At 40.8% G+C, this 24,729-nt stretch overlaps 1 protein-coding gene across 1 annotated transcript in view; it reads left to right on the forward strand.

The window, feature by feature from the left end:
- The window catches only part of ROR2 (receptor tyrosine kinase like orphan receptor 2), a 154,562-nt gene extending 132,100 nt beyond the window's left edge, over nt 1-22,462 (forward strand). Inside the window, exons 5-9 of the mRNA XM_040580624.1 lie at nt 9,670-9,797; nt 13,204-13,518; nt 15,278-15,523; nt 17,212-17,414; nt 19,072-22,462. Coding sequence (XP_040436558.1) covers nt 9,670-9,797; nt 13,204-13,518; nt 15,278-15,523; nt 17,212-17,414; nt 19,072-20,514 — 2,335 coding nt within the window. The 3' untranslated portion in view covers nt 20,515-22,462. The remainder of the gene's footprint in view (nt 1-9,669; nt 9,798-13,203; nt 13,519-15,277; nt 15,524-17,211; nt 17,415-19,071) is intronic.
- Nucleotides 22,463-24,729: the final 2,267 nt, after the last annotated feature.

Genomic DNA, 24,729 nt, shown 5'->3' on the forward strand with positions numbered 1-24,729 from the left:
TCTACTAAAAAGCTAGGAAGCACTTTGCAGAAAAAGTGTATTTCCCATCATTCAAGAAAAAAACCCAAAATGGAAAGTTTGAGGCACTTTCATGGGTTTACTTTTACAGTTTTAAATTGTTCCTTTGTCTCCCTTATAACCTTCTCTTCTCTTTGAATTTATGTAACTGGCTATTTTTGACCATGATTTCTTAGTTGTCTTTTCTCTGAAGACTTTCTACCTCCTACCTGTCTTGCTGGCATACATGTAAAAGCCCATCAGTAGATTTTAATGACCTGAACAGTAACATGAAATTTCCATTTGTGAATAAAATCTTCCTGTGTAGGTAAATCACAATGCATGAATATATACCTGAAAACTTAAAGGATTACACCTCCCCCACCCCCCAAGGGATTTATTATATCATGCTTATCCCCGGTGGCTTGAGGAGTGGATTGAGGGTTGCACTAGCCGAGGTCAGAGCAACCCAGCAGGAGGTGGGCTGCCCTTCTCTCACCCGCTTCCAGGGGTGAGAAGAGACTCCTGTCCTCAAACCAGTCCCCTTGGTGAGCCCGATATCCCTCCCTCCCTCCTCCCTCCGGTGGCATCGCATCGAAACTGCCTTCGCTCCTCCTCGACGGCTTTCCCCATCCCCCCAGCAGCTGAGGTGGCCTCAGCTCTGCGCTCACAGCTGCATCCCTCCTTCGGTGTCGCACTGCAGCCCCGGGTGCAGCCCTCCGCCCCCGCGCTGGACCCGAGGCACCCGCATCCCCGTTGCTGGAGCTCCCTCTGTGCCGCCTGGAACGGCCCCTACCAGTTTTGTCGCTGCCTGGATGCAGCAGTCATTACAATGGCTTTTTCAGCTGGTAGATTCTTCCAAGACGTTTTTGGAGCTGACCTGTGTGTACTTACTCAGGGTGGCCTGGCAGGAGGAGGAAGGATAAAAGTGATGAAGAATTTTGCATTTCTCTGGCAGTGGGAGGAATAAGGAGCCACTTGTTAGAGGCTCTTCAAACGGTTTGTTGGCCCTGCTGTTTTTCCTTGGAGATGTCAGGAGGAGACAATTTATTAGACAGTCATCACACACGGAGAGGGATACCTTGCCTTAAAAAAAGGAGTGGGGAGGGAGATTCAAAATGATTTCTTCAGTAAGCAAGAAGCTGGAACACTGCATGGCCAAGTCTGTGTTCCCGTATATTGTAATTACTTTTCCAAAGGGTTTTTTTTGCCCCAATTCTTCAGTAACCCCGGTTACAACAGAGATGTTTGTGTTAAAAACATCAGTTAAAAAAATCAGCAGAACAGACCTGCAGCCTTCCTTGGACTGCCGGATGACTCGTCTTGAGTTCAAGATTTCATCCCAACATACTGACACCTATGTAAGCAGAGGGAGAATTTTTAAAAAAATGTCATTTGAGTAAATTGAAAGAGTTTGCAGGTACAAGTAATATTAGCTCATCTGTGTAAAGGTACATGTGGTAATCAGAGGACTATGGCTGGTTGTACCTCTAGAATATTTCCTTGCAGAAGTTCAGGGTGCAGGCATCTTTGTTTAGCTTTGTTTCTCTGACCGTTTCACCCAGGTGACTGTAGTGCGAGCCATCCTGCGGCCCATGTCTATATTTCCGTATGTGATTACTGTGCTTGGGAACAGCAACAGTTTTTGGTAGGCTGAAACCTTTTCTAAATATGTAAAGCAATAATAAATACATGAATGCCTGTGATACCATCAAACCACAGCAGCATGTAATATTATCTACTGAACATCCTATCACAGTTTTATATATTCGGTTCTTTCCCAGGTCTTTGGTGGTGAGGGCTGTGTGTTCTTGTTACTGGAGTGATGGACGATGGTTCTGTGAAAGAAAGGAAGGCAATGACATTTTCCATTGATTTTATCTACTTGAATAATTGAACATGGTGTCTCTTAGCACAGACACAGTTCAGCTAGGAATGCTGACACCCTCTTAAGGCAATGCCTAGTGAGGAGAACAATATGGTTCATGATTCAGTGAAGGTGTATGCCTGTTGATGTCCTCCTCCCTTCTTGCATTTAAATACCTTTTTAATACCTAGCATTTAAATACCTCCTTTCATGGTAACATCAGAATATGTGTTTAAAACATTATTTGGACTGTGTTTTAGAGACAGACTTTGAGGCCTGAATTTTGTGTTTAAAGATACTTCCATAATCCTTTGTGGCAATAATTGCAATAAGCTAAAAATAAGGTTGTTTAGAAGTTGCAGTTTGATAAGCAACTTACTTTTCTCTAGTTTGTCACAAACGCTAAGTCCATTCGCAGCTGCTGTGTTTTACCAATGATATTTCAATTAATTGCTCTATTACCTGGCTTAACATGGTATCTCAGATCCTATGATTAATATTAACAAATTAGTCATGTAGTAGAATCAGAAGAGTAAAGGTTAACTGTTATTTTTTACTGATCTTAGACATTGAATCTGAAGCTTCAGTTCACAATGTACTTTTTTAGGAACTAGCAGATAAACATTCAAATCAAATGCAGCACAGTTGCTCTGTTCGGGAAGTGTGACTAAGTACTTTTCTAGGGATTCTGTTATGTACTACTTCTTAGATAAAAAGCACAAAAATAAATTCTGTTTGTTAATATTTGTCCAGGTTGTATGCTAGACGTAAGGGAATCTTGCTTTTGGGGTCTGTTGTTACACTCAATGAGCATCTGGTAGCAAAATTCATGGGCCATATCCCTAGTGAGTATAAATTGTCACAGGTCCATTGACTTCAACTGAGCTATGACTATTTATACAAATTCCCCTCCCTGTTAGTTTTCAACTTTTTAACACTACAGTCCCCTTCTTTTCTGATGCTATTTATTACATTCCTTTAGCATATGGGGAAAGTTTACATCCCTCTGGTGTTTCAGTAAAGTCTCCCTTTAAGGTGTTAACTACTTTGATGGGTATTTTCTTATATCCCAGGAGCACTGATCTTTAGACACGGGTGAAGATGTGCAAACAATGATTTTATGTGCCGGAAAGGTGGGTTATTAGCAGACAGTCCTTTGGTCAAAGAATGAAACTGTTTCTTCAGAGCATGGATACAGGTAGGGCAGGAAGCCTGTGCCCTTCTCCCATGTCGTTGAGGCAGGGTGACTCCATCCAGGCAGGGGCTTGATGCAGGCAGCGAAGTTGTCCCTGTCATCCCTTCTGCTTCTTGGCTTTAGCTGGCTGGACACAGATGTGCAGGTGTGGTTTTTTTGGTATTTTATGGTTTGTGATTTTTTGGTTTGGTTGTGGTGTTTTGTTTTGAGTTTTATTTGGTTTTGTTTCTCCCCTCCCCCCCCCCCCCCCCCCCCTTTTTTTTTTTTTTTCTTTTAAGGTTTTCCTGTACACATGGGTTTTGGAAACTCCACTACAACCTCCAACCCCTTTGTGCCTGTTACTGGATTTCTGCCCTGTATGCGCAGAAGTTATGGGTAATGTCAGGAGCTCTGGCATTAGCCCATCCCTTCTCAATGGATGAATATGAATCGTTCATACAATAGCAGTTTTGAAAAATCTCATTCTTTTCCTCCATCAAATATTTATACCCCAGTCTGTTGCCTTGAATATCAGCAGTAAAATTTCCATTGATCTGTGCACAACAGGAGGCCTATGAGAAGGAGCAATTTTATAGCCTATTGTAACTATTATTTTAAAAGGCAACACTCTTGACAAATTTTAATTCATGGAAAACAAGAAATCTAATGTTTTACTTTATATTTTCCATGAAAGGTAAATATACAAGCCTGACTGGAAAGTGCCAAGTATTTTTTTTATAGTAACATTAATATAAATTCACTATCTTTTTGACAGGAGGCAAATTTTATAGATGTGATATTGCATATGACAAGGGTAGTATGTTTCTCTTGGATCTTCACTGTGACCTCTTTCAGTGGGAGGGCCTGAATATTTGGAGATGTGAACCCATTTTAGGCATTGAAAAGTGATCCCCTTGTGAGTTGAGTTCCCTCCCTGGCACTATGATATATGTCAAGAGTAAGGGTAACAAATTACAAGGGCTGTAGTGTCAGATTATAAAAGGTCCTGATTTTGAGATACAGTATAAACAAACTGTGAACAGATATGTATATTAAAACCAGAAAATCCTGTGTCTTTACCAGCCCTTTATACTGCCCTTCTCACAAGTCAGAGTGATTTGCCTCTCTTTGATTAACATGAACATTTTATTCCTTTAATTCTTTTTATTGCAGGTCATTTAACTTGTGTACTTTATGAAGTAGCCACACATCGGGCTAAGTATACTCATAGTTGGAAATACGATGCCTGTCCTTTTCCCTCTGATCTTACTCTCAATTATAGTTGTCCTCTTTACAGAGCTTCTGCCATCACTTTTCAAGCTGTAGGTATCAACAACTCCAAGACTTTCCCACAAGATGAATGACTGTATACCCAATACTGTATTTTTCTACCCATAGCAAATAGGATGACATAAATAATTTCTCCTTTCCTTTGTCCGTCACTGTCTAACCATGGTCTTCTGTGCATTTGTCCTTGCATTGCTACTCCACTTGCAATGGAATATGAGGCGGGTCCTATTATTGTCTTCTAGTATTTAACAGTTTTTAATTAAAAACTGCTTAATCCCTGGACAATATGAAAGAGGTTCAAAATTTCAGGTTGCTTATTTGCCTTGGGAAAATTATAGGAAATTTTAACTGCACTTAATTTGCTTGTGGGAAACTGCTGTAACAGTTTCTACTATCCTTTAAAAAACTAACCTTTGGAGTGTCCTGTTATATTCCATGAATTGCCTTAGTTCTGTTTACTTCGGTAAAGTGTAAGCTGAGAATGCATCTCTCCAAATAACTTCTAAATTTATTATCTGAATATCTTAAAATAAATTGTTCTCAAATTATGTTTTTAAAGAATGTTTTTGTCCATTTTATTGCAAGAGTAGGTTGGTAGGGTATTATTAAGTTAATAGGGGTTTTTTTTTACGTATTAAATTTAAAAAGTTTTCTTTGTGAATTTTCTGGAGGATTTCTGAGTTTCTTTTTATGGCTGATGCACAGTGTTGTGTCTTTTCTGTTTTCAGAAAAATACATTCAGCTTACAAGTTTCTGTTTTCTTTGTAACTTAAGTTTGTGGGATGCAATCAGAAAAGAAGATATCTTACTGGCAAATTAATACCTAGTACCTCTCAACTCTGCTTTCAGAATTCCCTCTGTGAACCCTTGCTGAAGCTTGTTACACCTTCATGTGTTTTTTCAATTTTTCAGCAAAACCACCAGGTCTGCACTCACTGTGTGTTCAGGGCCACCAAATACATACTGAAAGCTCTTATTAGACTTAGGTGTTTCACAAGGTGATATTAATACTGAACAGTTTTCATGGGTGCCTTTTATTTACAGGGACTTTTTTGTTTCATGTGCCCTCTGGACTGTTCAGCTGCGACAGTTGCATACAGTAGATTGTATTACACATATATCACGTAGTGCATTGTGCCCACATGTACACTTTCAGCATTTCAGGTTTTCTGTTAAGAAAGGCCTCTTTGCTACCTAGGTATTTTCTTTTGTAGTCTTTTGTTAAGTGTTCTTTTTGTGTCACAGGTGAAATTAAAGTAATGCTTAATGCAAGGCTAGGGGTGGTGATGTTCAGTATATTTTTGCAGCATGTGCAGTACACCTGGAAATCTCTCCATCTACTTCCAGAGCAGATACCTACTTTATGGAAGTCTTGCATTACCTCCAGCTAGCGGGATTCCTGTTCATGCATGCTGGGTTTTATTCCTGTTCAGAGGCACCTGATTCTTCCAGTGCTTCCTCTATAGACCCAGATATCCCTGGAAGTTATGATTTCTGTCAGTGGGAGGAGATTGAACCAGCACTATACCACTGAACTTGGTTAACTGTCCACTTCATACAGACTTTTAATGCCCACCAACCTGAAGGCAGATTGTGTTTAATCAGGCAGTGCAGTGCACGTGTGATAAGGAATGTATAAATGTCTTAGTGCTTGGTTCTTCAAGATGTTTCCAGGTGTGGTAAGACTGATCAATCTTAGAGACAACCCATGTTGTACATAAAAGTAGTATCAGTGTTTTGGCTTTGCTTGTGCCTGCCTGAAATAAAAGGTTCTCCTGCTTTAGCTTTATACTAGAAAGGCTAGTTCTTAACTTTGTTGTTCTAGCAGAGGATCACCTTGTGAGTCAGAAAAACTAATAGCATTTATCCTAATAAATGGCAGTGGGGCTTTAGGAATACAGACTCTGTTTAATCAGATTCTTTATGGTTTTATTTTTTAATTCAAACTCTGGTGAAACACCTGACAAGTAGTTAGGAGGAGAGTTCTCTCTGTAGGAGAATGTATCCTACTTCTACCGAGTGCTGAGAGAATTCATGTTGCAGGTGCAGTGTCTTTGAGACTGCCCTCCAGCAAAAGTGAAAAAAGGTCAACACTTAGGATGTTCCTGACTCTGATTTTTTGTTTGGTTTTTTTTTTTTTTTTTTTTTTTTTTTTTGGGGGGGGGGAGTTATTTTAAAATGGAAGAAAATCAGTAATGAGAAAAGGTAATGCCATCCTGAAACATTCAGGAAGAAACAATAAATAACAAAGGTAAAAAAGTACCTATCATGGTTGGCTTGTAAGATTTCTGCAACTGGAACAAATTGTACTGTTTTGGATTCCTCTTGTGGAGTCAGATTTCTGCTTTTCCCAAGGTTTTTGATCAGAGCAGCAGGAAATTGAAGAGTCTGTATTCATAAGACTCATTCTCTAGACACTTCACCAGCTTTGTTGTTCTTAGGACATGCTCCAGCAAAATTTATTAGGAAAAATTTATTCAGTGAAAGGGTTATAAAGCATTGGAACAGACTTCCTAGAGAAGTGGTGGAGTTACCATCTCTGGAGGTATTGAAAAGATGTGTAGATGTGGCAGTTGGAGGCATGGTGTGGTGGTAGACTTGGCAGCGTTAGGTTTACTGTTGGACTCAATGATCTTAAAGATCTTCTGCAATCTAAATGATTCTATGATTCTGCCTATTTTTGGCAGCTGTTAACTCTTGCTCTGATCAGCAACTGGATTGCTGGCATATGTTTTGGAGCATGAATCAAAGCCGCATGTGGTTCCAAAGGCTCCTGTTTAAACTGGGCATGACACTGCTTTTGCATTATCAGATTCCCCTCCGGTTGCTTTTTGCTGTGGATTTTTTGCCATGTGCTAAATGAACGTACAGCTGAAGGAAAGAGTAATCTGTAAGGAGATTCGTAGTCCTGCCGCTTCTGCAGCTTTGTTGAAATCAACTGTTTTTCTAAGAAGTCTGATGTAATTCTGCCCCCCCGATATTAGTACTAGTCAAACTGTATTCACTGAGTTTTCTGACCTGACAAAGATGCATGCAGAATAACAGCCCAGCTTCTGTCGGAGTATCTGACACCAGGTTACTGTTTACTTTTGCTTGCGTCCATGGTAATGGTCATATCCAGTTCAGTTCAATCAGCACTTGACTATAACGTGGGAGAGGGGAGCATATGTGTGTATATATAGTATCTAAGCTGTATTTAGATGTTCTTGACAGAAATAAATAAACTGAGGTAAGTAAGAGATCACACTGCTTTTGCCACCAAACCCATACTGTTTGGAGTGCTGTTTTTTATAGGCTTTTTTTTGTGTGTGTGTGCTGCCAAGACAGCCCTGCACTGAGCGTCAAAGTGTGAGGTACAGTTTCAGCTAGACATATTGCAGACTTTGTTCTGCAGGATAGGGGCGTGAATTTACTTTTGGGAAAGAGGTCAAACAGAGGTTTCGTATCCATTCATCTCCTTATGAGAATTGCTGACTTCCTACTGAGGTGGTCAAGGATCATAAAACAGGCATGGACAAAATACTTTGATATTTTTATCCCTTCAGGCATGATGCAATTGTTGCAAATTTAAGAGTTTTTGTTATGAGAGTGAAAGAATTTCACTGCAGGAATTAATTGCTCCTGAATGAGTCCTCCTTTGCTTCATCCATCATAATCGAAAACTCCTATCTTTGTGGAAGCAGAACTTGATTCAGAGTTTGTAAACAAAATGTTGCTTTATGAATATTTAACAATCAGACTGGTAGGAAATAAAGGCCAGATCTGGACAACTGCATGAGACACTTCATATCACTGTGCTTCATCTAGGAGCTGTATGATGGATCGGGTTCTGTTAAATCATTGTCTTTCTGGGAGGAAAGGGAGAGATGCTGCTGGAGTGGTGATGGATGGTTCCAGCTTTTGGCCACACCATACGAACAGTCCTGCCCAACCTTCCACTGCCAAAGAGTTTATACTTTAAGAAATAGTGGTAACATTTCCCTGGAGAAATGAGCTTTATCAGGGAGACACAGCAGAGGAAAAACAAAAAGAGGTTCCTAAGACAGAATAAGATATTGGAAATAAGGGCTGCACTCGGCATTGCGCAGGCGTTGGCTGATGTGCTCATCATGGGTAGCTCTTGTCAGGCAACAGGTTTTTGTGCTGTGTTGGCCCAGCTGAAGTTACGTGGCTGTACACGTAATCACTGATGGTTTTGTCCTGCTCATGTGGCACCCTAAGGAAGGATGGAATTATTTGTAAGAGAAACCAGAACAGGTATTGATATCCAAAGATAATGAAGTATGAAGTGCAGAAGAGTACTGAAGTAATAGTTCAAAAATCACTGGTGTTGGAAGGTACCTCAGACTTCTAACTGACCATTTTGTTACAAACGCTGATTAAGCTTTTGGGTGTCCTAGGATTACTCTAGAGTCATGGTTTTCTAGATCATGGTTTATGCCTTTTTTGGTCTACCATGCAGTGAATGACATGATGTGAATCCACCAGGCTAGTGATCCTAGCACACAGGCTGTGCAGTGCCGTGCCAGAAGAATAACATGGCATACTGGATATTAACTCTGAGAGTGCTCTTACTCTCACTCTGAAGCCCCTTTTTGATGCTCAGGCAGTTATGACCTACAGATCATCTCTGTATTATTTACTGGGGCTTTGAGGATGATGCATTGAACCACTGAGCCTTTAGGCTAGTGCTTTTATGCCAAAATATTTATGTTGACTTAAGGGAGTAAAATTTGACCCAAAGCCTCACTGAATTGAAAAATGTATTAAAATATATGTTGGAAGAGGAATTTGACATTGACTTTGACTAGAGCGAAGAGGAAAAGAGGTTAAAACCTTACTTTTTATTCTGTTTACGTAATTCAGAATTGAAGATCATTCCACCTTTTAATTAAAGCTCAGCAAGATCTCTTCTGCTGTTCAGTAGAGGAAATAAGAAAGAGAAGTGGGAGAGGAGAATCAACTGTTTGCCTAGTTGTACTGGGTACAACTAGATGCCCAAAAATGCATGGGGGCATGTAACAAGATTTATGTTGCGGTTTCATTCTACAGGCTTTTTAATAGATTCATCTGCCAAATCTCATTACTGTTTGTATATTATTTTTAAATTAATCTTGGGTTTTGGTTTACTTCTTTCTCTAATGAGCTGTTTACAGGGTGCCTCATTAATACTTCTAAGGTAGTATAGAAAGAATTGGAGGAGAAAGCTGCACCTGGGGAATGGAGCAATTTCAGATTTACAGTCTTTGGGGAATTTCTCCTTTTATAAGAATATATTTTGTAAAATGTCATGGGGGTCAGCTAGACATCTGCTTATAAAATCCTAACCTGTCTTTTGCAGAGAAGATTACCATGAAGATGGGTTCTGTCAGCCATACAGGGGAATTGCGTGTGCACGGATCATTGGAAATAGGACCATTTATGTGGACTCCCTCCAGATGCAAGGGGAAATTGAAAACCGTATTACTGGTAAGCTTATACATCTCTGTAGCAGGGTAAAAAACATCCATGAAAATATCCAATTCAGGTATAAATAGTGCTATCATCCGGTTTTATTATTAAGTTTTATTGGTCAATGACTAATAAATCCTTACATTAAGGTTTCGAGGAGGTGAGCTGGTTTCACACTTGTGCAGTTAGCAAAATTTGGAGCAAGGAAGATGACTATCTGCTGTCATGTGTAGAAGCTTCTTCTGTGTCCTTCAGTAAAATGTCAGAGCATTGACTTTTTAACAGCTTTTAGTTTATACTGGAGCTTTTTGCGTGATGGATTCAAATAGTATATTTTAAAAAGAAAACAATCTGTGATGTAATAAAAACCTTTTATTTTCTTGAAAAATGTATAGTGGCTTTTTTCTTTGGGTTTCCTCCCCTGTTGCATAATTCCAGCATAGTCTGGATTTCACATTGATTTATATAAAATAAGAGTCAACCTTCCTGTGCTCTGTCCCTGCGGATCCCTCCTCTGATTGTTGTTTCGGTACAGTCACAACCAAAACCTTAATGACTTTTCGTGGGCTGTACATCAGCATGGGTTTTCTTCACTGGACCTCAGTTAGCTAACATTAGCTGTGACTCTGATGTACACAAGTTGAGCAAGCAAATGAATCTGTGAAACAGAGCAAACTGTTTGTCATAATGTATGACCAATTAACTCACTCCAGACGAGCTTATTTGCATCTGGCCAGATATGGCTTACTAATTGAATCTGCAATTTTAACGTAGCTAGTCACTAAAAAGAGTTTGACTTCAGTTGTCAGCTCTGTTGCCTTAAAGATAATGCCTTAAAGGCTCATTGTAAAGCCAGGTATCCAGGTCAGGGTTTTTTCTGTTCTTCAGCTAGTGATTAGATTCTGGGACTTGCAAAATTCAGGTGCTGACCTTTCTTTGTACTATTATAACTCATTCCCCTCTTTTACCTCTTTACTCTTTTAACACCAGCCTTTTTTACCGTTATGTCGTTAATTATTGATCATTACTGTTGATAAAATTTTTTTCTATGACATAAACTCTACCTGTTTGGATGTATTCCAGTAATATGGAAATTTTCAGCTACCTGAAATGATTAAATCTGTAACTCTGCAAATTAGGTTCATAATGTCCTAAAAAAAACCCCAAACAAAACAAACAAGCACACAAAATCCAACCCCAAACCTGTGATATCTTCCAGAAAATGTTTGTTGGTCAAGTTATACTTATTTCTGGAATACACCACGTGGACATTCGTGAACTGGCTGCTGGATCTGATCATTGGTTAAATTTTGGAAACTGGGGGCTGGAGTTGAGAATAATTTTTGCCAGAACTGTTCTTTCTTAGGAAAATTCTGTGGATCACCATGTAGAGCTGCTCAGTGCCTAGCTAAGCAGTAATGATTATCCATCAATAATATGGCATTTTCAAACGATATACATCTGAAGGACATACCAAATGCCTTATGCAAAATAACCCTGAGAATTTCACAGCATACTTGGTTCTTACAAGTCTTCTTATGTGTAAAAGCAAGTATTGCAACACTGAACGTTCTCTGTCCAAATGACAAGGTATTTCTGAAGTTTCGAACTTCATAGATAAAAAAAAAAATAAAAATCTGCTGTATAAATGCTGTTGAGATTTTGCTTGTACTTTTGCCCATTTTTTGGTGGAAGGTGTTAGTGGTCAGACCTCCCATGGGGCGCTCAGGGGAGGCTGTGCGTGGGAAACGGTGACACCTACTGCCCGATGCCAAGAACATTTAACAAGGTTACAGGTGACACCTATAGGGAATTTTTATCCTGGATTTTTACCTTCTCTGCTGGGCTGATGTATGAAATACATCCCCTTTGCCTCTACAGCCCCTAGCGCTGTTCCATCCTGCACATGTGGTTACATGAGAATTGCATCCTTCTATTAAAAAAGAAGGACGTTTCTGGAGAAAATCTTGAGACATGACTTGAGAGACTGGAAGGCCAACAATAAAGAGTGCACGGACCTGATCCCTGACCTGTGGACATGTGTGGCTAGCGATGTCTTTGCTGTGCTGTTTAGTGTCTGTTTAATAACTAAGTAAATAAACCCCTTAGATGCTACCACACAGTCCTGCTGGCTTTTGCACCTCCCATCAAAATAAGGACATGACTGTGAATTGTGCAGTCTTTGCTCATGCTGATTTAAATTCTGTAACATCTTCACAAAAATTAGTGTGGAGTTTCAAATAGCCAACAGTGACTGCTTCACTCCTCCAGGTTTATTTTTTTCCTTGTTAGTCTTCAGGACAAGCACATGTCACAGCTGTCGTTTCACGCCTGATATCATGCCTGCATGCAGTGTTCCCTACATGACTGATAAGTGGTTATATTCCTGTGTTGATGTTCCTGCATTAAAATAAGCAAAGGTGTAAACAGTACAAAAGACTGGGACTGGGACTGCTTGCTGCATGTGTGGTGTTTAAGAAGAGACAGGAGACTCTCTGATAGCAGGTGGCAGCAGAAAGTAGAGGGTTGAAAGGACAGAGCTGAACAATAGGGGAAAAGTTGATTTGTAGGTTGTAAATAGGCTGCCGAATAACTTGAACTGCTCATTCCCTCTCTTTATACAGTGTGTGTTGGTGGAACATGCAGTCTAGCAAGCCTTACTCACAAATGTTTTCCAGTGTGGGAATGCATGTTCCTACATTTAAAGTTTGATTCATCCCCAAATACAATGCACACACACATTTGTCTTTTCTTTGCAATGTGCAAGAAAACTCTCAGATAAATGTTACTGTGTCAATGCTGAGAGCTAAAGGGGACGATTAAGTTCCTAATTCATTATGACATCATATTAATGTTAGCAGTATGCTGAGATTGATGACATTCATTTTCCCCAAAACTGCTGCCTGATAGGCTTTTCATGTCTATTAATAGCAGTATCTTCCCAAATACCAAAGGCATACTTTCTTTTGCCTGTCAAGACTTAAAAAAACTCATCTTCTTTATTAATCAAAACGTCTGCTGGAGGAAGAAGCTAGGTGACCCTCATTCAGATTTTACCTAATTAGGAACTTTGGAAATACATGTCAGTATCCTGGCAGATCTCTTGCCTGCACTGTTTATTCTTTGAAGTTAAAATTAGTCAAGCGCCAACAGTTTGCTCAATGCTAGTCACTTGGGTAACTTCCTAAGAACTAAGATCTACAAGCTCTGTGCAGATGTCAGAGGGACACTGGGATGCTGGGTTTGCTTTCTGCATTTGTCAGCTCTCCTTTACAGCAGAAATGACCTAATTTCCCTGCTGCTCAGTGGGCTGTTAGACCCTCAAGAAAACATGGACATTGTAAAAGGCAAATGTAATGAAAATATGTTGTTTCTTATGCTTTTCATAACTTAATACTTAAGCAGTACTTTTGTTCCTTTCCAGCTGCATTTACCATGATTGGCACTTCCACACATTTGTCTGATCAGTGCTCACAGTTTGCTATACCATCCTTCTGCCACTTTGTGTTTCCCCTGTGTGATGAGCGCTCTCGGACCCCTAAGCCGCGGGAGCTGTGCCGGGATGAATGTGAAGTTCTGGAAAATGATCTCTGTAGGCAGGAGTACAACATCGCTAGGTCAAACCCCCTCATCTTGATGCAGTTACAGTTGCCTAAGTGTGAGGATCTCCCACGACCTGACACCTTGGAAGCTGCCAACTGCATAAGGATTGGGATTCCTGTGGAGAGACTCAGCCGATGTAAGTCTGGGTATTTCATCAGTGGGAAAAAGTAAGGCTTGTGGCTTCCTCATGTTGGGTCTGAGAGGCGATATTTTATCAGCTATTCTTTTTGTAAAGAAAGTACTGCTATACTGGATGCCGCAACTTTTTATCATGTTAATACTGACCTTAGTTGCACTGTTGTAAGGTATAGTTAGGTTGGCAAGGAAGTTTAAAGGATGCTGCTTAGTACTCAAAAGGCTTATATCAACCACCCTGGTCTACAAAACGGCGGATTTGACTCAGATTTGCAAGGGGAAGCAGTGTGTCACAGGCTTCCCTCCCCACATGCCTGCCCCCAGCTCTGGCTCAGTCCTTGCTTTTCTGGATGAGTCCCCCCATACTGCTATTTGGGAGTTCTCCTTACATATGAATAAACCTCAAATAGGCTGTGGAAGCTTCACTAGAAAAATCCGCTAAGAAATTAAACATTTAATATTTATTCTTTCTATAATGAAACCCACAAGAATATTAATCCTGTAAATTGATCGTGGAGTGTTTTGTCTTTCTTCACCCACACAGGATGGGTGAAAACATTGATCTTGCTTCCATGGATTTGTATTTGCATCCAGGAGTAGAAGGACTTTCCTGTTGTCAGTAATTATGTGCTGACAATTTTTTTCCCTACTTTGTTTCCTAGCAATTAATCACCTCCCTCAACAATATTCAACAAGGAAGCTCCAAGAGACTAAGGATGCTTAAAGTTCAAAGTGTGATAAGATTTTTCTGAGTATTGTTGGTGCACCCACAGTTAAGAGCAGGGGTCATGGCATAATGGTGGACATGGAAAACTAGCTGTGTGCTATGTAATGCAGCTGAGAAGCAGAAATAACTGAGAAAACTATGACAGAGGCAAATCATCCAGGGAAGAGGTATCAAGCAAAAGGAATGAGAATAAAAACAATAAAAAGTCTGGCAAAAGTAATCCCTGATCCTCAGAGCCAGAAGTGCTCTCTTTGGTGGGAAAGTTGTGACCTGATTATCCTGGGAGTTTGGAAGAAGGGCTTTGAGAGCTGGATTCCTGGGGGCTGGGCAGGTGGACTTGGAAAAATGGCTAATGTAATGTTGCAAACATGCAGAAAAATGCATGAGTCAGTGCAGTTGATATATATGGGAGACAAGCAGTCAAATATATATATATATATATATATATATATATATGTATGTATGTATGTATATATGTATAAAGGGAGGATAGCAGCAAAACAGAGATTAAAAACAGGAGTTCAACGGTACGAAAGTGGTGTATCTAAAGAGAAGAAAGGCTTTAGGAGAAAGGCATTAGAAAACGCAGCACTAATTTCTCTAGGAAGTGAGTAGTGTGAGGAAAATGGGAAGATTACAAGAAATGAAAGTGGTGGGAAGTTTATGCTGTTGGCATATGAAGACTTCTCCTGAAGTGAAACTCATATCTCTAATTTACTTTAACTTATCTTGTCTTCTATCTAAAGGTCCATACTTACTTTTTAGTATCAACTTGCAATTCAGAGTTACCAAATATTGCTGTGTATAGCCATAGAGCTGGGACACTCCAAGGCAGAATCCAGAAATAACTGGGTGTAAGAGTACAGATACCCCCAGAACTGAAATCTCAAACCCCACAACTTTCATTTAAACCCTGAAGTACCTAAAATCAAGTACTTTTTGCATACATGGTCTCTGCATTTCAACTCTTATGGTCTTGCTGGCCCTTGACTATTTTGTTATTTGCAACTTTTTGTCAAATCTTATGTTGCAGATCATCAGTGCTACAATGGTTCTGGAGCAGACTACAGAGGAATGGTCAGCGTTACGAAGTCTGGCCACACTTGCCAACTCTGGGACTCTCAGAGTCCCCACAACCATGATCTGACAAGCACACAGTTTCCAGAGCTAGGTGGAGGACATGCATATTGCCGAAATCCTGGAGGTCAGATGGATGGGCCCTGGTGTTTTACAAAGAATAAAAACATACGCATGGAACTGTGTGACATACCTTCCTGTAGTATGTATTCTCTTTTGTTTTCCCCCTACTGTTTTCCTAAGTCCTGTGTATGTAATGTTCCCTATTTTTACAAGTACAGTTCACTTAAGAGTGTTTCAAAAGTTTCACTTGCTGTAATGTGGGACCCTTGTTTTGTGTTTAATATTTTCTGGAGTTCATAGCTTATAACTGAGATACTGTGACACGTTTTAATCATCTATTACTATTTATGATTATATATTGTTTTTATTATGTGTTGGGTGTTAAGATGAGATAATAATTAATGATAAGGTTGCAGTTTGTGTTCTAACATGCCAAATGCCAGACTTGACATACTTGCCACCTGCATGCGTTTGGTTTGCTCACACTGCTCAATGGCATACTGCTTTCACTCTGTGTGGCATCCTGTAGGCAGCAATGATCTTCAGGTCCTGTAGAGGGAGATGCAGCACCATGCTTGGCTGGAAGGAGCCTGTGTGAGGTGCGGAAGCAGAGATGTCATAAAACAGACGATCTTGTCAGAAAAGTCCTACGCTACCTGCTAGTAGCTCTGTACTGCACAACTAATGGCAAAAATAAAAAGTTCATCTCTCACAGCTTAATACTGTCCCACTCACCTCCCTGTACTGGGACAGCCTTCACTCTAGAGCTGTTACAGTTGTAACAGTCTTTGGCCACAGCAAAGCAACTTCATGCTGCGCTTCATTAGAAAGAAAAGTGTGTTTCCTGCAAAAACAGATGTGTCTTGGGAGCCATGGATTGCCTGGATATTTAAGAGCTCAAAATTGATACAAAATTTCTTAGTTACTTCATTTTTTTACAGTAATATGATTTGACATTTATAATAAATTTCTACATTTCATGTAACATGGTGCAAAGATAACACTTGGATGTGGTTGTGGTGAAAGCAGTAGCCACAAATAGCAAAACCACACATTGCAGAAAACATCCCAGGCAGTTCTAATGAATATTTTGGACATCACTATGCTTTCCTAGAATCTCTAAGTATCAAAAAAGAAAGCATTTCAGGAAGGTTCCAGAAAAGTCTTCTGAGGGTATATTGGTGGCTGTTTCGTGTCTATCTCACTGTAACATAAAAGCACTTTTATTGTACTAAGTACAGAACAAATAACATCTCTGCCAGTGAGAAGTGAGATTTATTTTATTCTGGGCAGAAGTAGTACCAGTGGAGGTAAAAAGTGAGCAGAGAGCTGATGCAATGGCTGTAGTTGGGCAAGAAGGCCAGACTGCAATGTTCTGCTATGGTTTATCACATTGAATTCACTGCTTTATATACTGTGATGAAGGCTGCTCTCTTGAGTTTTATCCCTTGAACGAGATAATGCAATGATACTCTGGTCTATGTTCTGCAGTTTCCACAACCAGAAGTCTCAAAAATAATGTGAAATAAACCACATGCTGTTACAGCTAACACATTAAATGTGGGGCTCGTGGTTTATCTTCATACTGCAAGTTGCTATGTCCATTCAAACTTCTTTGAAATAATTAATAAGTTGTGGAGGAGAGGGTAATGTGACTTCGGTTTTCAAGCTATAGGAGCATACTTTTTGTTTAAAATACAGTACTAACAATCATACTGTAGGTTTGGTTTGGGTTTTTTTGTTTCATTTGTGAGTTTTTTTCTTTCTTTTCTATAGAATGCTTTAAAAATACTTACCTTAAACAATGAACATCTCTGTGCCTGACAGGTCCACATGACAACAGTAAAATGGGAATCCTCTACATCCTGGTTCCCAGCATAGCCATCCCTCTGGTTATTGCCTGCCTTTTCTTCCTGGTCTGTATGTGCAGAAACAAGCAGAAGACATCTGCTGCTACACCACAGCGCCGCCAGCTGATGGCATCTCCTAGCCAGGACATGGAAATGCCACTCATTAATCAACACAAACAGGTATTTTTTCCAGGGTTTCCTTAGGCCACGTATTTACAAAGTGTCGTGGCTTTCAGTGCCTCGGGTTCTCGGTCTTCAAATTGAGCCAAGTTGTAAGTGACTTGATTTCCATACTGTGCTGCTCATCTGCTTCAGTGAAAAGCACATCTTGCACTCACTAGCTGTATCTAGAAACCCTGGCCTTAGGCAACAGCTTTCAGGACAAAGTATTTTATGACATTTGTTTTTACCTGTCAGTCCCCTTCTGCCTATTGTCTCAGTGACTGGAAATGTTATTTCTGATCCAGTCTTCAGCCTGCAGCTCATTTTCGCTCCTGGTAATGCCACAGTTGGTTTGCTGGTTTAAAGCAGGATGCACGGTGAGGTTTCTTGTCTAATCTGTTGGCTCAGTCCACTGGTATTCTGAACTACCACTGAGAAAGGAGCTGAGCTGGGGTGCAACATGTTTCTAAAGCTGTGTATCACAAAGGACGGTGAAATGAAAATGGCTTTGAACTCCTGTCTACAGATCTTAGTTCCTGCGTATGATTTTCTGGGTCAACTAACTGATCTCTGCATTAAAATCCTGTTCAGAGCTAATGTTGCGTTTTTAATAACAGCATTACAAGATGCAAGCTCAAAAAACCAATGCTCAGTTTGGAACAATTGGCAACATCTGTTCAGGAAGCCATAGAATATTTGCAAGATATTACCAGTTGTAACAAAGTGCATTGATTGTGTGTGTTAAGGGGGAGGCTTAATGGCTGAGTCTGGGCTGTGCTGGAAAATATTTAGTTCAGTTCACAGTCTTATGACCATTAAAATCAGAGATTGCTCCCAAATTAACTGTTAAAGCATCTTTCCAGCCTGCCCTGCTCCCTCCTGCTGCGGTGTCCTGTGTGTAGAGCTGTGCCAGCTGCCTTCGGCTTGGTCTGGAACTCCTTCAGCCCATCAGGACAGACCCATTAGATCACTGTCACAAACTTCCATGCTTTCCTTGTCAGCTGCAGGAGGGAGGCTCTTGAAGTTCATCGCTCTTGGGTTTGCCACCTTTCCCTTCATGTACCAGAGAGAAATTCCTTCTTTCTTCTGGTCCTCTTCCACCCCTCTCCATCAGAGCTAGGATGAGGTTTCTCAGCAGGGGTACGGCTGTTCCTGTAGTGCAACAGGGGAGAAAGGCCTGTCTGCTGCTGCAGGGCTGAAGGAATGAGGTTTTGTTCCTCCTTCTGCTGGAAGGGATATGTCAGTTTACCCCTAGGCTGCCACCTCCTCAGCCAGTGGCCACGGCTTTTCTGACAGATCTCCAGTGAGCACCTCTGGGTTACTGTGAAGGGCAAGCGCTGCTGCAGTTAATAGACATCACCATTTACCAGATTTACTCTGAACTGATTATTTGTTTAGCTTGTGGGGAATCTGGTCACTCCTTTGAAAAATAATTATAGTCATCATCTTGCAGCATAATTCAATTTAAACTTCTGATAATAGTATAACTCCTTTCAAGGTTAACTGTAAAATCAGTGTGCTGATGTGAATATACAAAAAGCTGAAGTAATTGTGACCCAATTTATCTTCCATTTGGAGCATCTAACCAGTAGAAGCTTTTTTTTTTTGTAGGAAAATCTGTAGTTTAGGAAACACTGTGATTTTTTGCTGACTTACTTTCTTTACCCTGTTTCAGGCTAAACTTAAAGAAATCAATCTGTCCACTGTGCGGTTTATGGAGGAACTAGGAGAGGAGAGATTTGGCAAAGTCTACAAGGGGCATCTTTTTGGTACAGCACCAGGTGAACAGACTCAAGCTGTCGCTATCAAGACGCTTAAAGACAAAGCAGAACTGGCTCTTCGAGAAGAATTCAAGCATGAGGCAATGATGAGGTCACGATTACAGCACCCAAACATTGTTTGTTTGCTGGGAATAGTGACAAAGGAACAGCCCATAAGCATGATATTTAGCTACTGTTCCCACAGTGACCTGCATGAGTTCTTGGTGATGCGATCTCCCCATTCAGATGTTGGCAGCACTGATGATGACAAGACAGTAAAATCCACTCTGGAACCAGCAGACTTTTTCCACATTGTGACTCAGATAGCTGCAGGAATGGAATACCTTTCAAGCCACCATGTTGTCCACAAGGACTTGGCCACTAGAAATATACTGGTGTTTGATAAACTGAATGTGAAAATATCTGATTTAGGCCTTTTCAGGGAGGTTTACGCTGCTGATTACTACAAACTGATGGGAAATTCCCTTTTTCCTATCAGATGGATGTCCCCTGAGGCTATTATGTATGGCAAGTTTTCTATTGATTCAGATATATGGTCATATGGAGTTGTGTTGTGGGAAGTTTTCAGTTACGGCCTGCAACCTTACTGTGGTTATTCTAACCAGGATGTCATTGAGATGATCAGGAACCGACAGGTTTTGCCATGTCCTGACGACTGTCCCACATGGATATACACTTTGATGTTGGAGTGTTGGAATGAATTTCCCAACAGAAGACCAAGATTTAAAGATATACACAACAGACTACGAACATGGGGAAACCTTTCTAATTACAACAGCTCAGCGCAAACCTCTGGGGCAAGCAACACCACGCAAACAAGTTCTCTCAGCACAAGCCCTGTTAGCAACGTCAGCAATGCTAGGTACATTGGACCAAAGCAGAAAACTCCAGCTTTCCCTCAACCGCAATTCATACAAATGAAAGGGCAGATGAGACCAATGGTTCCACCTCCCCAGCTCTACATTCCAGTCAATGGTTACCAGCCAATGCCTGCCTATGGCGCTTACTTACCAAATTTTTATCCTGTCCAAATTCCAATGCAAATGGCTCCTCAGCAAATGCCTCCACAGATCATTCCCAAACCAGGCTCCCACCACAGTGGGAGTGGATCCACCAGCACAGGCTACGTAACAACGGCACCTTCCAATGCATCAGTGGCTGACAGGGCTGCTCTGCTCTCGGAGGGCACGGATGACACACACAATGGAACGGAAGACATCGCACAGAATCCTGTCCAGGAGGAAGAGGAAGAGGAGGGCTCTGTGCCTGAAACAGAATTGCTGGGTGATAATGACACACTTCAGATGGACGAAGCAGAAATTCAATCAGAAGCCTAAGGAATTCGGCCTCATTACTAAGAATTTCACATCACTTCCATGCATGGAGACTGTAGATCCTTAAGCTTAATAGCAGTGATTTTGATCTTACTAGAAGAAACAAAACTACACCCATTTAAAGTGCAACATTAACGATATACCGGGTTTATTGACCATTGCCACCATCAGATTTTCCAAATATGATGGTATAGAATTTCTGGGTTTAATCTTTTTTACTGTCCTACAGTTCTTGAGGGAAGCTGCTTTTCAGTTATGTACTGTTGCTGTGCAACATATTGCAGAGTAGCATTGCACATCATGTATATCATGATACGTGAGTGTAATGTTAGTGAATTATGCTTAAACCAGTAACACAAAAAGGAATCCAACTATGGTTGCAGAATTGCTCTGAGTGTAAAGAAGTGCCCTGGATGTGATGGACAGCTTAGTTTATAGTATTTATCTCTTTGACATAATGGACACGAGATTGTTGTTTGCTTTTTGAGTCTGAAAAAATAACAAATTGAGAATACTGATTTGTGTTTGTATTACGACAACCAGAGAAGTAGGGAAACTGAACATAAAATTGACTGTGCTGAGTCAGACCACGGGTCTGTCCAGCCCAGTAGCATGGCGCAAAAGGCCATCGGTAATGTCTGCCCAGGGAAGACTGCAAGGGCAATTTCCCTTGTAGAATTTCCCCAGGGTATTTCCCCAGTATCCAGCAATTTGTGGCTTAGGGACTTCCTGAGCCAGAAGTGGATTCTTTTTCTGTTTAATAGCCCTCAATGGAATTTTCTACCATGAATTTATCCAAATGATTTTGAACACACATAAACTTATAGCATCCACAACGACTTGTGGAATAACATGAGAGGAGAAAGGATGGCTTTCTTTCATCATTCCCAATGAATGACCGTGACGGAAGCTTCCAAATGAGATCATCTGACTGCATTTGTGGATGAAAGTATTCCTTCTCTGCTGTATATTTTCAGCAGCAAGCAGCCTTAATACACTGTTAACCAAAAATGGGGATATTGTAGGGGATATTGTAGGTGTGCACTAACTTAACAATCCAACTTTAATTGCATATTGGTTATCAAGTATAGAAAAGGACTCCACATGTATGTTCCTGCATTGTAAAAATGTTGGGTTTTGTGCGGGGTTATAGACTTACTTGATTTACCACAATTACTGCTGGATTGCGTGTGAAACCATGTTTTTTCCTGCCTCTGTAGTGAAAATGAATCTTTGAATTTTAGAAGACCAAAATAAGCAATACTGTACAAAGTGCTGGTTTTGTGCTTCTATTTGCAGGATGAATCATGTACAGACCTTTAAATGTAATTTATGTTTTACTACATTTTATATACTTTTTTTGTTGAACTATTTGAATTTTTTTAATGAATGACTTTATAACTTAACCATTTACAATATTCACATGTGGTGCAGTTTTATTGTATTGCTGTTTCATTTTGTTAAATACGCAGACAGGTCCATACATTTCATGACCCTTTCTGTGATACAAGCATTACACATTCTCATTGTAGCATTGTAGCCAACACACACCATAGCTATAAGTTGTACATCCAACATGGATTATTCAATAAAGTGATGCAAAAAGTATCATTAAATATGTTATCTTTACAGTTCCTACAGCCGCAGCTTTGTTAGGGTACTTTGTGGAAATAGAAAAGACCACAGTTCTTTAGGTTACAGGTTTCATACCTAAACTACAACTTTTTATTTTATTGCATTGGGATTCACTTGTAAGTTGTGTATCTTTGTGATCTACACCCTGTGTTCATGGTATGTTTCAGCATTACTTATTTCCAGCATTTCACCTGGATTTGGAAATGCACTGGTAGGAATAAAATATGAAAGCTTTATTACTTGTGTTAAAATAATGCAGCTTTGGGTGCTATTACTAAATAAAGTATAGATAAATAAATAAAAAATGTTAAGTTTATTTACTTTAAGGTCTTTTTTTCTTCTAGGTTTCACATTCTCAGATTAATGAGTTTCATTAATCAACTACATTGGCTTCCTTTCCTAACTTGCTGCCTGAAAAATGGAGAGTAAGTGGTCCAGTTGCACCACAGATGTGTCAGTGAGAGAAGAGATTATAATAAAATAACGAGTGGCAGTCAAGGGAAGCTTCTTTACAGCACTGTCTGAGGTTCAGCCCATTTCTCATTAAGCTCAAAGAGCATTACAACTTTGGGTGTTTTGGGTTCCATCTGGGAAACTCTTAATTCCCTTCTTCAAGCCTCATAAATTCAAGCCTATAAATCACTATAGTCAGAAAAAATGAGACAGATTCCTATACTGACTTTCCCATCCCTGCTAAGATGCGGATGACCTCTCAAAGTGGTGGTGGAGGAATGGTATACAATTCTGTAGGCCAGCATTGGTGATACAGTACTGCAAAGGGGTTTTCTCACTTCTGTTGGTGTGGATGCACTTCTCTGAGCTGCCACAATCAGAGCCATGACAGCATGCAAACACCTCTTCTGTGGCTCAGGTGAGTATCTCTGCACAAGTGGGTACCACTACCAACACATTAGTGGCTATTGTAAGTCATATATTGGCACTAACTTGTTGCTCTGCAACTCTCCAGGCTACCCTCCTGTGATGTCTGTTTTAAAGACCCAGCCGTAGTCAGGATCTGCCTTTCCTCCTCAAGATTTGGAAGCAAGGCCAAAGAAGAGCAGGGAAGGGATGTGGTGGTAAGTGGATGCCACAAGGTGGTAAGATAAAAATAGGTGGGGGAAAGGTTGAGGGCTGGGGACCAGCAAAGCCAGCACAATGCTGCTCACTAGGGCATGCAGAGTTCCTGCCAGGGCTAGGAAAGCTAGGGTTTGTCCTGGCAGAACAACTTTTCTAGGCAACAAATATATGTACGCATGGCCAGGACAGGGCAAGGTGCTTTTGAGAAAACTGTGGGATGTTTTGAAAATTTGCTCTTGCCTCATGCTAGTTCTGTATTCTGCTTCAGGCAATATGATGACATTGCCTAAGACAGGGACTGACCTTGGGAAAAGTAGATAGAGCACTGGTAGTGTCCACAGCAGCCCACTGATGAGGCAGGAGGCTGTGGCTGACAGAGACTGCCTCTTCCCCATCTCCAGTGGTATCTGACACTGGACCTGGTGCATTACATTCTCCACTGCTCATATCACCTGGTTAACTGTCCTCACTCAAACCCAGCTCCTAGTATGGTGCAGGTGTCTGATCTTGGCTCAGACTGTTATGAAGAAAGAGCTGTTGGAGAAAAAGGTGGAAGGAGCTGTGGTGGCATCAGCCCTTTCTCTTACGTGCAACTTATGCCTGCATAGCACAAAAGTGGTCCTGAGACTCACCTCAGGGGAGGGCAAAACATCCCTGTGCTGAACAGGTCCCTGTCAGAGCTGGAGATGAGACCAACAACAACAAGCCTGAAGGTCTGCACTGCCTGTATTCATGAATTCATGAGTCCTGGTGAGGAAGAGGCAGGAGGGGAGAAGCCGGAACCCAAGGCAGGAGGGCTTTGGGAGCAGCACAATCACAAGTGCCATGGCAAAGTCTTGACCCATGACAGGACTTTCTTGGGTTCATGAGTCCCAGAGCATAAAGAACCAAACGTCTATAGGATCCAACAGTGCCTTGGTCAACTGGGCATCTGACTGTACCTGAAAACATGTGTGGTTCACAAAAGCATATGGGGTAGATGGGGAATGAATTTGCAATCACAGGGCAGGGTTGATGAGGGGTGGTTCATAGTCTGAGCAGGGAAACTAAGTTACTGTAGATGTGCACACCTCCACCACACTAGTGCAGCCTTGCAGGAACACCAGTCTGAATCCTGTTCTGATAATTGTTCAGGATCTGGGTTATTGCAAGGGTTTTTTCATCTGTTTTATATGTTGGGACTATAGGGAAGACAAAACTATAAACAATGCAGTATAAACAGCTGCATAGGAACAGAGGATTCATCCACAGTGCAAAGTTACGAGTACAAACAGGCCTTATTACAAGCTTTGATAGGGAGCTTCATTCCTTCCCCTTCATCTCGGTATCACTACTCTCATTTTTATCTAATGATTTCCCTAGAGGCTGATCCAGAAGGACATGCTCCCTGTGGAGATATGAATCCTTTGCTTCCTGTCTCTGTCATGGCTGCAAACATCACAGTAAGTCAAAGGGAAAATACTTCACAGTAACAGTACCTCAAACTTTTTATTAGATATGAATTCG

Source organism: Falco naumanni, chromosome Z (genome assembly GCF_017639655.2).
Source record: "Falco naumanni isolate bFalNau1 chromosome Z, bFalNau1.pat, whole genome shotgun sequence".
In the NCBI taxonomy this organism is placed as follows: Eukaryota; Metazoa; Chordata; class Aves; order Falconiformes; family Falconidae; genus Falco; species Falco naumanni.